The following is a 19,412-nucleotide window of genomic DNA, read 5'->3' on the forward strand; positions in this document are numbered from 1 at the left end:
AGGCATATATTATATATATTGTTGAGTAAATTTAGCCATATTATTTGAGGATTCGTAGAATGGATATTTACTAATACTTTAATAAGAAATATAACTTACTTTCTGATTTTAAAATTGATTATTGACAAGAACGATTAGTAAATGATAAAAATTTGTGTTAGACGGTCTAACATATCATATTTTATGAGATAGATCTCTTATTTAGGTTATCCACGAAAAAGTATTATTTTTTATGCTAAGAGTATTACTTTTTATTATGAATATCGGTAGGGTTAACCCGTTTCACATATAAAAATTCGTGAGACTGTCTCATAAGAGACATACTCTTAGTAAATTAAGCGGAAAAAATGGTTGCTACGGAAATTAAATAAATATTGGTATTCCAATATCCAACAATTACAAAACTTTAACTACCATTTATTTTCCCGACAATCGGCTACCAAAATATAATCCCTAGATCTAACACGTTATAAATATTTTAGTATTATTTTTCTCATCCAATGTGGTTCTTATTCAATCCACGTCCATTTTCTTTTCTGATTAATTTTTAGTATTATTTTGTTAACTTAATTTCTCGACAATCGTATAATTTATAACCCCAATTATTTATATCAATTTTTAAATGGTACCAGTTATATTTTTTATAAATATCTACTTAAACATGTATTAATATATTTTTTTCATTGTGATAGTTAAATATATCATGGGCATAATAAAAAGCCAAAATACCATTTAATCAACTTTTCAAGTCATTTCAAGTTTCAACACTCGAAAACCAATTTTAGTCATCACTCCAAGATACATGCTAAGTTTCTTTCTTAGTCAAATACCGTCTCCAAACACATCATTTGTACACGATGCTCTTCTTGCATACACGATGATCATACATCGTCTAGTCGACTTGATGTTCAGCAAGATTTCGCCCACAACCCAAGGAAATCCCAGGCAACACGAGCTGCCCTCCGAATAACTCGGGTGGTACGTTACATGATACCACGCAGATGCCAATTTCTCTCGGTCGCCTTCGCTGCAGCTGCTTTCGAACAACTCCTTGACATCCTTTGTCAAAGTCTTGACAGATGCCAAGATTCGGTCTTTCACCTCTCCGTACCTGCGGTTATCGCGCTGCAAATAAGACATCTTTCTGCACAGGTTCCCTGTCAATATCTCAAATTCGCTATCAGCTCCATAGTAGTTCATCAGTGTGCTTATTTTATCTATGTACTGTTCTTTGTGGCTTTCTGCAATTTCAAGAAAGGTTTCATAGCCATCTACGATGAGATCAGGATCATAAGCCTCGGCCAAGATCTTATGGGAGGGCTCGTCGTCTGGTTTTGTTTGTTGAACAAACTGGATGGTGGCTCGGTATAGCTTGCCTAAAACACCTTGGGATATATACATTGGCTTCTCCCACCTCTCCATGAAATCAGGGAATTCTCGTAGTTTCAGAAATCTGGGCATATCGGCTGGTGCTCCCGTTTTAGCAAAGTCGACAGCCATTGAGTGAAGGGTTGCTAGCTCGAGACATTTGGAACTTAATGCCTTGTCCGGCTCGCGATCTGCATGAACCAAGTGTGCAGTAGAGATGGCGCCTAGAGTATCACCAAACAAGTAATCCACAAAAAATCTTTGAATTTCCTGAAAATTCAGGGAGTGATGTTACTTCTATCAGCCTACCCTGCAATGGGATGGAAATATAAAAAAGGTCATTTCTCGTTACCTCCAAGGTTACTTCGTGATCCATGATACGAGCTCGTCGTCCGGTATAGTCCATTGGCGCCACTATTCTAGGTGGGATGAGATTTTCATCCCAGCTAACAAAGTATTGGTCTCCGTCGAGATCACCACCAGAGCACTCATTTGGATGAGGCCTGTTTAAATATAACATTTAAATATCAAATCTCAAATATTCAAAAGAAACTTACATCCATTGGAGTGCTCAAAGAGGCAATGATTACCACGTAAAAGTCGTAGGAGAGAGGAATGATTTTAGTAACTAATATACAAATCATTATATAGAGTACCAAGGGGATTCAGATCCCAATAATCAAGGCATATAAAAATCCTATCTTAACAAAAATAAAATATAACAAATTCTATCAGATCACCTAAATTGATCATATCAATATTTACCAATTTAAACTTTACATTATTTCTACAGGCCACATAAAGAAACAATTTACATATGGATTATTGGAAAGTGGCACAAAATTTTACCTTTCTCCTTTTTGAGGGAAAATGAGGCAATCCACGAGACCATTTTCTTCAAATTTAATATCCCACACAGCCTCAAGTGCCCGTACATCGCCTGGATGGAGACATGGATTTTTTGTTACCACAACCTTCCCTATAACCACACATGTTGTCTCATCGACTTTATGAAAATATGGTTGATCGGTGTTCAGGAGCTCAGTCTTGGTCATGGTTATTCGAACGTAAACCTGGCCATACTCAAGAATTCCTTTTTCATCCAAGCACCCCACTAACACACGGCCCTTTGGGACAAAAATGCGGCACCTACTCCTTAGATCGGATATCTGGTTATCGAGATGTGATTGAAGAATCATAAAAAGATAAGGCTCCTTTTTCGGTTCATAACCTAAAAACATCATCTTACCTAAAATGCTTTTGATTTCAGTTCCACCAATTCCATCCAAAACACTTATTGTGGCATCTCTATTTGTCAGTATACTTCCCAAAAGTCGAAGATGCTCTTCTTGCAATGCCAAAAAAGCATCATCCTCTACGCCCAAGGTTGATAAAAGGGTGATAACCTCCCGGTTTAAGTAGCAAGGCATGGATTCACTACACTTGGTGATATTAAGCATATAGTTGTCAGATTCAAACTTAAGCATGCTATTCCTTAGTGCTAACTTACGGAAGCATCGGCGGTCAACGGTGATGACCCCTTTGTAGCCACCGTAACGTATTTGAAAGGCTGATGGGACATGAGACAAACCCAGCTTTCTTGAAATGTCTTTCGCAAATAGATAAGAAATCTTTCCTATTCCATCTGAGAAGCAATATTTCACACCATCTGTAATCACTTCTATGTCGGGAATAACATCAACATCCCGAGGGTGGACTTCTACGGTTTGCTTTGATGAGCTGAACAACTGACCCATCCTTGCCGCACATTTCGAGACACTTCGTATCTTCGTAAAGCATCCCATCCACTCTCTGATGTCTTCCGCTTTGACATGCTCGTTCGAGGCAAACATCCAAACGGCATTAGATCGGAGTTGACTGGCAGAAAAGGCTAGAAACTGAAATTTTTTATCTCCAATTACAATCCCGTCTCTGAGAACAGATAAAATTCTATAATAAACATCTGTTTGATATGGCCTTGCAAAGATACCTTGCATAGTACTGGTGGAAACTGCATGGGCAGGAAGCCTACCCCAATCTTCATCAACGAAGGTGACCCTCACAAAATCTGAACCGAACGCAGCATAGTGCTTAACAATGTAGTTTGAGTTTTCGAGTTCTGGACCCATACAGAAAATCCTCGATGGAGTTACAAGAACTCTATGACAATTCATCAGGTTCTGATTTGTTAATGTCTTCAAAATTGATGACGTAAGATTATGACCATTCTGACTGATAACGTGAGACTCATTCTTGATAAAAGACAGAGGTTCATAACAAGAGGATGGTAACTTGTGCATTTTCTGCAGAACTAACAATGCCGTATTTACATCTAATGTGCTAAGAACATGGAAAAGATCGTCGTCGACCGAAGCAAGACTCAACTTTTGGGTATGTACAAGTGAGTTAAGCTGATAAAGGACCTCGTAATCTAAATTGAAATCCGAATTGTTAGCCACAATTGGAACTAAATTTGGAGACGAGGGGAATTTTTCTCTTTCTTCCAATACTAATTCCATTACATCTTTCTTGTAGAATGGAAGACAGGAATAAATGTCTAAGCTCGAAAATTTTTCTTCAACCTTCCAACAAAGACAAGATAAATATCCAATTGACTTCACGCTTGAAAAATCAGTTGTGCGAACCCAGAGAAAGTCGAAATCCTCCTTGCAGATGTGATACCGGTCTGAGCTAAATCTTGAAGCAACATTTGGTCCAGAGACCTTTTTAAATAATTTAGGTGCATGTTTGAGCTGGGGAAAAAATCAAAGTAAGAGAACAAGCTAGTGTAACTATACAATTTTTTCACGATAAACTGAGTAACAAGCACGGTGAAATTTAAAAACTTAGCTTGACAATGATTTTTCAATGTAAATAATAAATATAAGTGAGACTCATTATCATGTAAATTTCCATATTTAGTCTACATAATGGGGCCACAAAATGCTAAGTGAGTTATTAAACAGGATGTTTACTGGCAAAAGATGTGGCACCAAACTATTAAGTGTTTATCAAGTTCAGGGACAACTCGAAACTCGGTAGTCGCATACTCAGAAGTCCACACCAATTCCAAACATATCTGATTGTACTTAACATAATCAGTATGTTTTTATGCTGGATGTTTCTAATGGTTTAACAGTTGTTACCAAACAGATCTGATTGGTCAGTTCGAAGACTTATACATCCATAACACTCAACACCACCTAGCCCCTAATGACATTGTGTGAGTTTTAATCTCAGGTTCTTGCCCTAGCCTCCACTTCTACGACAGTTGAAATCCAAAAAGGCAGGGATCATTGGTCATGTTCAACCAACAGAGGGTATTGTTAATTGCATATGAAGGTTGAAGAATGAATTTCCTGTTTCCATGAAATGAAACTTGAAGATTTAACGTGGAGAAGATCTGAAATTTTGTAACAGACAGAACAGAGAAATGGTGTTAAGAAAATGTAGTGAAGAAAAGCAATGTCATTGTTCTGTAAAAAGTGAATTTCATGGAAATACAACCTTTCTTTTATTTAGTTCTCATCTTCTCTATATCTAGTTAACTGTATTAACTAAGCAAACTGCTATCAACTAACTAACTTGTTAATTGTATAGCAATCTACAACGGAAAGAAGACAATCCAATCGCAACCGTTGAAACTTCTGTAACTGCACTATTAGCTATGAGCTTTGAAATGGCAAGCTGGAATGTAGACTGGATTTAACAGGTATATGGTGGATGCCAGTGAATCGCTATAAATTCAAACGATGAATCAATGCAAGATAAAGCTTCTTAACAAAACTAATTTGTTTAAGGGGAATGCCGGAGTAGACACCTCAAAATCTCTGTCCTCCTACTTGTTTAACCCTCAACAAACGTTACTAACTTCGCAGTATCAGTCCAAAGTTCGTTTGACCATCACAGAAAACAGAAAACAATCTCTCCAATATCAATCCTACCCCTGTTTTCTGTCTCTAGATGAATAACCTAGATTAAGAGAGAAGAAAAAACTTGAAGCACTCTACTTTTTTCTTTACCAATAACAGCACACACGCAAATGCAGAACCCAAATAAACTACTCACATTAAGATTGAATCCAACCAAAGTGCTGAAATGGGAATGTTGCAACAAAATCACCTGAAAAATAAACAACTTCCAGGATAAACATTCAAACTACCTAAATATAAGATTGTTGGGTCAAGTGAGCACGAGTGAGAGTAGTACTGAGATGAGTGATCTCATAGAAATTTTTCGTGCTTCAAACTACTGACGTTGCACCGCTTGATCTAGTTAGCTAGGTGGTTGTGACCATAGTTGTCAAAGGCGCTCGCCTAGCACCAGACGCATCTCTTCAATCAGGCGCGTGAAGGCGATAAGAAATCCTAAGGCCTAGAAACGTTCACTTGAGCAAATTGGTCATCACTCTAACAATTAACTCAAGCCCAAGTACTTTCGAAGGCCATTTAGCAAATCTCATACCTATTTAACATTAAAAAAAACCTTGCATGCATGACTTTTCATCTCCCAAGACCCAAGCGCAGCGCTAGAGCCCCCAACGTTCAATCAAATTCAAGATTCACGCCTCAAGCCTCGAGGTAATATCGCTTTCTGAATTATGTCATATACCTATTTAATGTACCTATTTTCAGCTCCAAGTGCAGTGTTGCTCCCTCAATTCGATCAAGATTCACACCTCAAAGGTAATATTCTTTCTAAATTATGTCATATACCAATTTTATATACCTACTTTCATCACCCATAGTGCTTTGCTGATGAAAATGTCGTAGTGGACAAATTTCTGAACAACAATCGAAAAGTTCCATAAACAAATTCAAAATCATACTGTACGTTGTTAAAAAGAATAACGAAGGAGCGAATCTAACAAAATTGTGGAAAAAATACAAACTACTGGAAGATTTGTGAGTTCACAAACCTTGCACGAGTTGTATATGAATATTTGTGGGTTGACAGATGGCAACACGTGCACAAAGATTGTGCAGCATATTTCCGCAAAACAGTATGTGAGAAAGCAAAAAATAATATATGCAAAGCATTATGGGCAGAGAGTTTCCCAAAGATCCAAGCTTGTAGTGCTCATTATGTTGAATTTTATAATTTATGTTAAATGCGCTGTAAAGAATGCGTTTCGCCTTACTCTTTGCGTCTCATGCCCCAAGGTACCCTAGCTCTTAGTGCTCCTTACGCCCCAAATAACTATTGCTTTGACGTCAGCTCTTAACGGGTAATACTATTTCTATTGAAACAAAGGCTGACGATCTGATCTCTAAAAGATATGAGACAACACCAGCACATATACACGCACTTCCCCAGACTCATGGACCTATCAACCTGATCCATTAGCACTCAAGTAGGTGCACTCTGCAACCATGTGTATAAAAAAATAAAGTTGTGTATTGGCTAACAACAATAATTGTTGGCCTATTGATAAGCGCTTGATCTTAACAATTGGTATCAAAGCAAGGTCATGTGTTCAATTCTCCCAAGAAGTATATTTTTATAATTCTTGAGGGACGTTGGGTTAAGCACGCAGGAGTGAAAGTATTACCGAAATGGTTGACTGACCTCCTGGGAAGTTCTCATGCGTCAAGCTACTATCGATATGCCGTTGATCTGGTTGACTAGATAGACTATTGTTTATCCTGAAGACAGGGTTAACGGTAGGAAAAAGGCCGTGAGACAACATTAGCATGTAGAAAAGCACGTCCCCTTACTCGTGAGCCAAACAACCCAATTTATGGGGACAAAGTGTTGAAAAAAGAAAAAAAGTGATATCTAAAGGATGTGAGACAATAATAGTAGATCATGAGTCTAACATCTTGATCAATTATTGAGTAAGAGAACTCAGCACTGCGTCGATTATAAATAAATAAGATTGTGTCTTGCTTAATAGTTATAGTTTGAAGGCTAATTATAAGGGCTTAAAAAAAAATCAAACTGAAAGGGAAAAGAGAACCGAGGAGTCAGTACGAAAAAACAATACCTTCAAAAGAATGGCATCAACATTCTGTTCAGTACCACCTAAACAACATCCTCGAGTCTCTAGCACATCCCCAAATCCCACCTCCAACTTATAGCACTCCCCGTTGTGTTTCACAAAGAACTCAAGCTTCCTTTTCTCAGGCAAAACCCACAATTTGATATCATCCCAAGACTCCAAAATCCCCATGCAATCCCTCCTCGACATGATCCCAGCAAGCAAAACAAACCCTCCCGCATTTTCAAACCGGTTATTCGGGTCCACAGGGCGAGTTATTATGTCGTCGAAGGAATGGGACAGGGTGAGGTGGGACCCTCTGAAAAACAGTTTCCTTTGATGGGAGAGTGATAAAGCTTTAATCTTTGTTTCCGGGGTGTCGAACTGGACTCTCCCATGGCCTCTCGACTTCCAGTTCTTGTGCTCTGTGGAGATGTCAATGGCAAATATTTCGCCTTTTCCTAACAAAGATTCGAGGAAAGTGAAGAGTTCTTTGGCTATGGCTGCGTGAGGGATGTTCGTTACTCTCGCAGTGAGCGTTGGCCTCTTCTCTTCCATACCCATAGCGCAGAGCGTGATGGAGAAGAGGGAGACAGGGTTTCGTCGTTGGTAGACGATTTTGTCGTTTTTTTTCTTTGAGAAGACAATCTATTCATCGGGATTTATAAATAAATTTTCAAGAAAAATTAACATACAATAAATAAATAAAACAAAAATTATAATTCGATCAACTTTATTAAAAATTAATGTTTAAATAATAATAATCAAATCAAATAATAATAATCAAATCAAATCAAATAATAATAATAGAAATTAATGGTATTACAAAAAATTAATAACAATAATATGTATTAAATAGATATTTTTTTGTTCCATATATTTAGACTTACTCGTAATTTCAAACATATTAAAAAAAACAATTTAGAAAAATAAGTTTAACAAAACAAATTATTTTACTTTTATTTAACGAGAATTCTAGTATAATATAAAAACTTGTTGGAAATTATCAATGTATTTAATAAATAAAGAAATTAATACTAAATACATATATCACATTAGAATTTTGAGACAACTAATAAAAAAATTGACATTATATTTGAACAAATATGTTATATAATATAAATTTAGGCGCGATTGATTGACTAATTTGTATTTATCTTTTAGAAAAATATTAGTTTTAAATTACTAATGTTAGTTTCCAATGACATCTTATTCAAGATATCCTTACAACTTTTATATTTTTTTTCCAAAGAAAAAAAAAAAGAAGCATTTTATAACCTGGTTCGAGGTAAATTGTATTTTTAAAGAAAATTGAAACAATTTTAAACTTTAAATACCTGGTTTTTAAATGATATTAAAGCAAAAACCCAAAAACATCATTTTTCTTTTTTAAAAGAATATATTTCTAGTGGTTTTTCTTATCCAAACGCACGACAAATTTAGAAATTAGATCCTTTCTATGATATTGTCCGAATTCGTATGATATCCATTTTATTTTCCAACTATTAACAAAAATAAGCATATTGTAGATTCGTATTACCCTTTTTTAATGGTTGACGAGTCCATTATAATAACTTTTAAAGTATAAAATAATTAATAATTTGCTTAATTTATGCTAAAAAAATTTATTATTATTACAATTCAATATTCATTCATCATTAAATTTTATCATTTTTTGTTCAATCTCTCCTCTCTTCGTCTTCATCAATTATTTCAATAATATTTGATCCGTCATAGATAAAAAAAAATGTTCTGCTTTATATGTGTCGTTACTTGGTAGTGTATGAAAACTTATATTCAAACATAAAGTAAAAAATTAACTAAATAAATAAAATCTGATGATCCCGTCCTGCCACAGGCCAACCCCTCCCAACCCACAACCCAATCTGGTTTTATATAATATCTGATCATACATCCGAAGTACTAACATGGGCGCCAGCCATCTTGTATCCCTTAGGTACGACAGGAACGTGCAAAGGTGTCGTTCTAACTCACCGGAACTTCATTGCCTCAGCCTTCACTACAACAAAAAATCAAATCAACAACGCACATACGACAACGGTTTTTACTAAAACTGTTGTCGCATGCTTTTTAACAACTGGTTTAAGTGAAAACCATTGTCGTATGTGCGTTTTTTAAGCAAACGACAACGGTTTATCTTTTGGAGGCAAAAGACAACAGTTTTATAAAAATCGTTGTCTTTAAGGGGTCAAAGACAACGGTTTTTTCAAAGACAACGGTTTTTAGGGTCAATGACAACGGTTCTATAAAACTGTTGTCTTTGAGCGTTTTTTAGGGTTTTAGCGTATATTTTTGGACAATCGACAACGGTTTAAAACCGTCGCATGTTATAAATTAGCGACGGTTGTAAGCAAAACCGTCGCAAATTTAAAGCATGCGACGGTTTTGCAATTACCGTCGCTAATAGCGATGGTTTAAACAAAAACCGTCGCAAATTGGCTATAAATATCCGCACGTTCGATCCATTTTCCTACACACCACTTCACAACACTTAAAATTTTTCTCTCTTTTTAGTTTCGATTTAGGGTAAATTTTTTCGTTTTAATTTTTGGTAAATTTTAAGTGTTAGTTAAGTTCATGAATATTGTTAGTACAGTCAAATTGTAAGTTTTTTTTAGATTTATTAAATTATTAAAAGTAATTTTGTTTTTATTTTACTGAAAATATTATCGACGGAAATCATGAAAAAACCGTCGCTAATATTAGCGACTACTATATGGCAAACTGTTTAGAACCGTCGCTAATTTTAGGACATACGACAATGGTTGTATGTCTTTTATTTTGTAGTGCTTGATGACAACATCAGATCAAGAAACATTTAACGAGCCAAAGAACGTGTTTTTGTGCTTTCTACCTATGTTTCACATATATGCCTTGTCGACTATACTATATGCCCAGTTGCAGAGAGGTAATATGGTGGTGGTTATGGCACGTTATGAAAACAAGAAATTGTTGATGGCTATAGATACATATAAGGTGACACATTTGTATGTTGTGCCCCTACGGTTGTTAAACAGAGTGACAACGTGAAGATGTTCGTGCTTAGAGAGATTGGTATGGGTGTTGCACCTTTGGGAAAGGATGTGATGGAAGAGTGTGCTAAGGTTTTCCCACAAGCTGCTTTATATCATGTGAAGCATGATATACCCTTTCAAAATTGCACTACTTTCACTGGGATTATGCTGCTTAGGCGGGAGAGGGCCAGTTATATCATATATGGACCCTACACATATAACATCGTAAGATAAATGCAACATTCTCACTGAAGTGCCACAAACTAATTGTTCTGTTGTGCCTTGGGGCAGGCTATGGCATGACAGAAACATGTGAGGTAATTTCACTAGAGTGTCGAAAAGCCATGACTTCTCGCCACTCTGGTTCCACCGGAGTTCTTGATGCAGGAGTTGAAGCTCAAATAATCGATACACACACAAAGAAACCTCTCCCAACTTTCAAGACGGGAAATTCTAATTCGTGGGCTGAATCTAATGCAAGGTTGGTGAAGTTTCCATTAAAGGATTCTAACCAAGATCGATGGCGATTTCCATGAGCTAGAGTTGATATGCTTGTTGATTTCATAGGTTATTTCAAGAACCAAAAGGTAACCATTGAAACTGTAGATTATCACTGATGGTTACACACTGGAGATCTCGGTTATTTCGACGAGGAGGGACTACTTTTTGTGGTGGACCATATAAAAGAGCTCATTAAATGTAAAGGATTTCAGGTAACTTGATCTTAATCACCTACATCTGAATTTGTATTATAATGAAAGAAAGACAAGGGAAGAAAGTCAAAAACACAAAATCATAACCATAAAATGTGGTTAATTAGTATTAATTATTAGTTAATAGACTAAATATGAAATTACCACATATGTTACCTAATAATGGAAAGAAGTAAGCATGTAAAGGGTAGTTATGTCCGTTCACAATGGAAAAACTTTTTTAATAGTATGTGTTTTAAAAATTAGCACAAACATTTAAGAACATGGATATGACTTATTTGCTACATATAAACTAAAATATAAATATAACTCAACTTCTTCACGTTTATTTACAACAATTAGAAAAATTTTCTATCATTCACACATTTACATATATATATAATGAAATAATTTTTTTTAAAATGAAATATGACTTAATTAAATATTATTATAATGAAAGAAAGACAAGTGAAGAAAGTCAAAAACACAAAATCATAACCATAAAATGTGGTTAATTAGTATTAATTATTAGTTAATAGAATAAATGAGAAATTACCACATATGTTACCTAATAATGGAAAGAAGTAAGCATGTAAAGGGTAATTATGTCCGTTCACAATAGAAAAACTTTTTATTATCCATATTTTTATAGGTACTAGAGAAATGCACGTGCGTTGCACGTAGAGAAATAGAGATAATTTGTATATGATAATCTTATTTAAATATGTTGGAATTATTTTTGCAATAAGAATAACTATTAATAGATTAATAAATAGTTATTTGGTAACAAATAAAATCATCACATTTTCTTGTCTTTGATTTAAAAACCCCTGAAATCTTTTTGTACCCATCGATTTTTATCTTCTTAGCTCTTTTTTTGTAGGCGGCAATTGGTTCGTCATCTCGAATCTCTATTTCATCTTCATCTTCATGTATCTTTATTTTTTGTTGATGCTTAATCATTTGACTTTTCTACCTTTGGCGGTACATTGCTTTGTTTAGTTTGCTTGATAATCTTCCGAGATCTCCATTTCTTGATATTGACATTTGTTGTTGGATAATTGTCATGTATCTCAATAGCTTTTGTCACAATCTTTAACACTCCATCGGTCATCACGTATTTCTATTGAATTATCTAACTTGAATAAGAATGTGTGGAGCTTGGTTGACTTAATTAGCAAATCTTTATATGGGTTATTTGGTAAATTTTGCATTGAAAATTTTTATTGTTAGATTGAAAATCTAAATATTCTATTTATGTAGATATAAAATCATTTGTTTGTTTTTCTTATACTGGTCATGAATTTGAATGAAATCTTCAATAGAACATCCAACAAAAGATGATGCAACTTTTCCAAATAATGTTATTCTTACCGTCTCATTCACATCTTCAATTGTGATTGTTATTCTATACCTGCAACATAAAAAAGTAAAGAAGTGATCATCTCTTTTTTTTTACCGTAATCTAAAACTTGGGTTGGGTATTGATATTTTTTATTACCTTGGAATGATCTTAATTGGATAGTTGATGCAATTGGCACAACTTGCTTTATTGTTTGTTTTTGTAGCATCTTGAAAACAATGATCACATGCTTCATACCATGGAGTAGCTTTGTTTTCGATTTCCTTTATCTTGCTCCGTATCAAATAGTAGTTGTTTTATGTAAAAATAAGAAGCATTTCGAATCTTGGTTTAGTTTGAATGTTAGTTGTTAAAACTTTTAATATTTAGCATGGGCAAATTATCTGGTTTTTGTTTTGTATCATTTTAGTAATTAAAACTATTAAGATTCATAAACAGTAAATGCAGTACCTCCGTCAACATAGCTCGTTTTTTTGTTACATCATCTAATGTCACTTGTTTGGCGTTTGTGAGTGTCTTCGTAACCCAAAGTTATTTTAATTTATCTTGTTTTTGGTCTGCATCCAACCTACAAATTTATTATAAATAATAGTCTTTAAGCATTCATATATTATAAATAACAAAATGTCCATTGTTTTTATCTAGTTTCTAACATCATTTTATATATTTAAAAAGAAAGTTGTCATGCTAGAATAATTTTTGTGAATAAATAAGTAAGTTCATACAATTTATACAATGAAATGTATAACTCACAAATACGAAGAGTTAGAAATTCAGAAATACGTATCATGTTTGTATTTCTTTGGCGATATCACATAGTGGGTTAAGAATCATTGCAGTTGTAGGCGTAGTTTGTAAATGTTGTGCATCTGTTTCATTTTTTCAATTTACACCACATATTAGTCATTTTTGCTATAAAAAATACATTTAAAAAATGAAGAAAGAAGGTTTGTTTTATAACATACTGAGAAAGATTTGCATAGTCAGATTGGAAAATTCAACAATAGGATGTTCAGACTCAATGCGCTTCATCAATTGCCCTTCGTGTATTGCCAAGTCGTCCCACGTAGTGACAGAAATAGTTTCCATTCTAAACAAAATATTTTATATGTTACAAATTTTAAGATATGCATGTTTATATGTGGAATTTTTTAATTTAAATTTACCTCATGTTGAGAAGCATAACTTGTCTCATTTGACCTTCTGTTTTATCTAGTCTGACGAAATTGCTTAATGGCATGACTTTATTTGGTATACCGATCACATATGTACACATTTCATTGGTGTTATAAATATAAATATGACTTCTATTTTCAGTTGGAAAAATTATTTATTTACGCAGAACTTCTTTTGCATTCATGATATTGACGAGTTCGTCAAATCCCTTGAATTTAAATGTTAGGTGTGGCATCTTTAGCACCCGAGATAGCTCTGAAACTATGATATTTTTTTTGTAAATTCAGCTCAAATTTGGGGTTGACATTTGAATATATGGAGTCTATGCATGTGATAAGAGGGTTGTATATTGTATACCACTTATTGGTTTTCAATAACTTGCGAAAATATATTTTCATTGAAATTTGAGAAAATTAATCCATTAATCATTGTACCCTGTTTTTTGCAAAAAAAAAGTAAGAAAGATTAATTTGATGGTAAAATACGTGAGTATGAATATTAAATTTGAGGCATAAGTAAACTTATATATGTCTGTTTTAATTTTTTTTCAAAGTTAAAGAAATGAGCATATGCTGAGAAATAATATTTTTTATTACTCTGATAGTGAAATTATGTTTTTACATCGTTTTGCGGTATATATATATATATATATATATATATATATATTTTAGTTATAGTAAAACTTAGAAATATAAAAACTAATAATTATCAAAAACGAAAAAGAAATATAAAGGTTAATTATTTTTATATGAAATATATAATATTACAAAAATAAAATGAAATTATTTATTATCTAATTAAATTTTATTATTTTGTTGGTTTAGTTTTGGACAAATATATCCCTACTTGAACAATATAAACTTTATTTTTAATATTTATATGCGAATAAAAAAATGATTTGCATCTCATTTTGGTGATTTGCATCTCATTTTGGTTTAATTTCTTTTCAATTTTTTCAGTTTGGATTTATGGTTTTTTCGAGTCACATTAAAAGTTAACATCCCTATATCAAAATCAGTGACTTGCTGATACATTTTGAACTATGTCGTATCTGGTTTTCATAATGAAAACAAAAAATAAATATGTTGCACCTAAAATATTTTTCACATAGAAATTTTTTTGCTAACTCAAAATTTAAAATTTTTTTATCACTTTTTGTGTTTCATATATAAATTAATTTATATGTAAGATAATTAAATGAAGAATCAATTATTAATTTTTTAACACTGGTTCAACGTTTATGAGACAAAAAATAGTAATATAAGATAATTTTAAATGATCGTACTCTATGTTAAATAAAAATATTATAAATTAGTTTGAACATCAAATTTGTTGAGGGAAAAATAATTTGGTCGATCTGATTTAGTTGATATTTTCTTGTAGAGATGTTAATTATCAAATTATAATTGAATGTTTTTTATGAAAAACTGGTTGAAGTAGTATTTTAATCAAATTGATTAAATAAACTAATTATTGTTTTTTTCAATTTTTTATGTAATTATTGTGGAGTGTATAATTCGGGAATTTTTAAAGAAAGATTAAAAGAATAAAATAAAATTTGTGATAATTTGTGTTATGCAGTTTTACATAAAAAGATACAATAATAAATCATCGGCGTAAAATTTCAATTAATGAAGATGACATCGTTTCTAGAGTAGATTGTTCGAATGATAAAAATCATACGAACAGAAGATATATACTTTTAAAACACACAACTTTAATATCATATGTGTATGTAAGTTTTCAACTTCAGAAATCAAACTACTATTCTAATTTTAAATTTTCATTTTCATCAACTAACAACCATAATCGATCAAACATGTAGAAAACATAAAATGAAACATGAATCTATCATATCAATATTCCACCAAAGAATTGAACCAGAATATTCAAACAAGCTCATCAAGCAATTCTCATAGAAAGATTAATTTGATGGTAAAATACGTGAGTATGATTGTGTTTGTAAATTTCAGAATACAAATAACTATAGGTACTATAACATATGTCACTGAAAATGTTTTTTTTTTTTTTTTTTGTGAAAAAGAAGTTGAGATGTTTAACAATTATTTACTGTTGTGCAACAATTTGATGATAAAAATGAGGTAGTCAAATATGTATATATAAAAGTGAGTGAAAGAGAAAGTGTACATGCATGAAAATGAGTGAAAGAGTCAATTAAATAAATACAAGAATAACCAATTAAAGATGAGGAAGCAATTAAAGATGAGGAAGAGAATGGTACAAATTGAATGTTGACAACTAATCATGACAACTAATTAACGAGGACAATAGAGTAAAATCACAATTCAATTCGTATATTTATATAGATATAGATATAGATATATAGATATATATAGATTATTGAAAACAAGATTTCAGTAAGTTGAATCAAGAAGTATGCTTTAAAAGTTTGAGCCCCCGTAATGAAACATATCGTAACTACTTCATATATATGATCTGATGTTCTTGAAAGATCATTGCCTCCATGTGACTGATCTTGGAGTCACCTAAAAATCATGGACAAATCGATTAGGAGATGTCGTTCCAGTGTGATTCTTCAGATGCTCAAGTAGTTGAGCATGGAGAGGGAAGCAGTAGAGATGAGAGTGAAGTGAAAAAGAGTAAGGTAAAGAGTAAAGACCCTTCTCCTCGGCGGGATGAGTAAATATACACCGGAATAATCGATAGCCACCACTTTTTGTTACGGAAAGAAAGTACATCATGATCGAAACATATGTTCATAGTAATCATTGCTGACTAGTAGCCAAGGTGAAAACTACCTTGAAGCACAATCGAGCGAGTAAACGAGAGTCGGAATTTCAGATAAAGAATCCAACAAATCAATTACCTAAGTTAACAAAATATTATTAGACGAATTAAATTTGTACACATATTTAAATAGAACATAGTTTTTGGGATTATCACGTAAGTATTTAACAGTGCGTTGAAATACTAATTTCGAAAATTGAATTGTTAAAAATTCATTAACTGAATGGACGAGCAAAAAGTATGCAAATTGGATTCATCCTTGGACATTCTTCATTTGAGCACTTCCATGTGAAAAACCATATCAAGAAAATACTTTCAGACTAAACTGCTACTGTTATTGTTTTCTGCAAGAATACCTCTGTCATCGTTTTGACCAGAAGTGTTCAAGGAAAATTTGCCTTTCTTGGACCATAGCCAAATCTTGGAAACTGATAAGCTGTCACCACTTCTCCTACCGTTGATGATCCGCTTCCCATCTCCATCTTTAACACACGGATATCGGTCAGCCTCGAATCGAGCTCTCACCTTCATTAGATTATCCCCATTGTCACCAACAATGTACTGAAATGCACCCATTGAATAACATCTTCTTGCATCAAGATTGCCACAGCTGATAATTATACCCGCATTTTCCTGATTCGTCTCATCCTGATTTAATCCTTTGTTCAAGCCTCTCAACTTGTCAAGCCTAACCGAAAAGATGGCTTCACCGCCCTTTTCGAATGTAAATCTTGACTTCTGTTCCGAGCAAGACTCGTTCTTAATCTTCCCATCCATACATGACAAATCCCATTGTTCTGACGAGATGTTTGTAATGGGGGTTCTACATAAAGGACATGTTGAGTTTGACATAAGCCATGTTTCTATACAATGAATATGAAAGGCATGGCTACAATCAGGGAGTATTTTGAGCTTGTCGCTGTTTGAGAATTCACCCAAGCAAACTGCACAATCAAATGGTTCTTTCAACCCTGTTATTTCTTTATAGTAAAAGATTGGCAGAACATTGACCAGAGATTGGTCGAGGCCTGAGTCGTGCAACCGGAAGAGTTGCTGCAGTTGCCGTTGGAAGAGGCGGGAATTGGAGGCGTCTGAGAATGATCTGTTGGAGTGGGAAACTGAAGAAAATGTGGGCCTTTTCGTGATGCATCGGATTACAAGCAGGAGCATGCCGAATATAAAGAAAACAATGGCAAGAATCACTACAAGTAGAAGGCGGGCTAATTCTATGCATGGACATGAAAATTCTGTTTATTTCAGGAAATGTAGATATTTTTTCAAAGATTTAAAGGAGTTGACAGGTTTCCTGAAGGGACAAAGTAGCTCGTTTGATGAAGATATTCAAGAATGAATTCTACTTTCTTACTGTTGAACTTCGCCAAAGAGAGAGTAAAAGGTTTCGAAATTTTTAAAGGAGTTGTCATGGTCCGTTATGAGATATGTTACAATTTATTATTTCGGTGTATTTTAACGGAACATGTTCAATTATCATCTAATGAGCTTGTATATTTTATGTTTGAGAATGTCTCTTGTAAGACGGTGTCACGAATCTTTATCTGTGAGACAAGTCAACCATACCGATATTCACAATAAAAAGTAATACTCTTAGCATAAAACATAATATTTTTTCATGGATGACCCAAATAAGAGATCTGTCTCACAAAATACGACTCGTGAGACCGTCTCATACAAATTTTTGTCTTTATTTTGAATTCAAATAATCAATTCAACATATTATATTAAAAAATAGGAATAGTTCGTAAAATCAATATGAAAGAAAAAATAATTTTTGATTTTCAAGATTAAATCTATTTCCTAATATTATTTTTTCCTTATTCATATGATTATGTAAAATAATTAATTATGAATTTTGCCATACGAGAGAATGGAGCTATAAATAAGATAAATCAGCAGAGGGAAAAGACTTTTCGTGACTTCGCACCTTTGCACTTTTGCATGCCTTGAACTTCAGAGAAAAACAATTCAAAAATACATTGTTGTTTTGAATAATGTTGTTTTACGTATTACCGTGATTGTTAAGACATCTGCCAACAACAAGCATGTGAGTGTTGACCGAAGTTCGTATTTTTATTACTTCATTTTTCGGCACCGTGTTTTGATTTCTTGAATACGTTTTACTCTTGATATCTGTTTTAGAAAGCAATTTGTTTTTTCAATGTGTTGAGAAAATTAGTTTTCGTTAAAATCACTAGTGTTGGTGTTTGTAAACTCAAGTTAGTTTTCTAGTGAATATTTTTTCATCAGGTATCGCGCAAGTATTTATGCTTGTACACAATTATTTAAAAATTATTTTGATTTAAGTTATTTATTTGTTTGTTATTTTATTCCACTGCGTTTTATCACCATATGTAGGGGTGTTCATCGGTCGGTTCGATTCGGTTTTCGGTTTTTTATTTCGGTTTTTTCGATTTTCGGTTTTAGAAATATATAATCCGATATCCGAACCATTTTTCTTCGGTTCGGTTCGGTTTTCTACCAAAACGGTTCGGTTATTTCGGTCGAGCTAATTCGGTTTTGGTATAATTATTTAAATTAATAATATAAATATATTGTAAAATATAATATGTTAATTTTCTATACGTTTTCTTAATAAAATATTTAAATATAAGATCTAAATTAATTAAACAAACAACAATCAACTAAAAATTGTTCAAAATAGTTTTTCATTCACTAGATATCATATCAAAATATATTAAATATAAAAAATATTATTAATTTAATGAAATTTCGGTTTTTCGGTTTGTTCGATTTTTGACATATATAATCCAAAACCGAACCAAATAAATTTCGGTTTTAACATTTGTATCCGAATTACACAATTCGATTTTCGGTTCGGTTCGGTGTTCGGTCTTTTCGGTTTGGATTTTCGGTTTTTTCGGTTTTATCCGAAGTTTGAACACCCCTAACCATATGTTACAACATAGAAAACTATATTTAAATATGATAACACACTATTTTTTACAACTTATTTAAACACAATTCCTTACAACAAGACAAATTAACTGTCG

The 19,412-nt window shown here is 33.1% G+C and overlaps 2 protein-coding genes across 2 annotated transcripts; both read right to left on the minus strand.

Annotated features, from left to right (window-relative positions):
- Positions 1-710: 710 nt before the first annotated feature.
- LOC142550894 (RNA-dependent RNA polymerase 2) lies at positions 711-7,992 on the minus strand. The gene is made up of 4 exons (XM_075659940.1): positions 7,355-7,992; positions 2,218-4,121; positions 1,721-1,871; positions 711-1,638 (listed from the first exon to the last, which is right to left on the minus strand). Exons 1-4 carry the CDS (start codon positions 7,910-7,912, stop codon positions 823-825), a joined length of 3,429 nt encoding a protein of 1,142 aa, XP_075516055.1. The 5' UTR covers positions 7,913-7,992; the 3' UTR covers positions 711-822.
- Positions 7,993-16,698: 8,706 nt separating this feature from the next.
- LOC142513493 (RING-H2 finger protein ATL46-like) lies at positions 16,699-17,634 on the minus strand (the record flags this gene model as incomplete). Its single annotated transcript, XM_075619725.1, has 1 exon — positions 16,699-17,634. A coding segment is annotated over one exon (936 nt), but the record flags the coding sequence as incomplete, so codon positions are not given.
- Between the last annotated feature and the right edge of the window lie 1,778 nt (positions 17,635-19,412).

The sequence above is a fragment of the Primulina tabacum genome, chromosome 1 (genome assembly GCF_025594145.1).
Source record: "Primulina tabacum isolate GXHZ01 chromosome 1, ASM2559414v2, whole genome shotgun sequence".
Classification (NCBI taxonomy): Eukaryota; Viridiplantae; Streptophyta; class Magnoliopsida; order Lamiales; family Gesneriaceae; genus Primulina; species Primulina tabacum.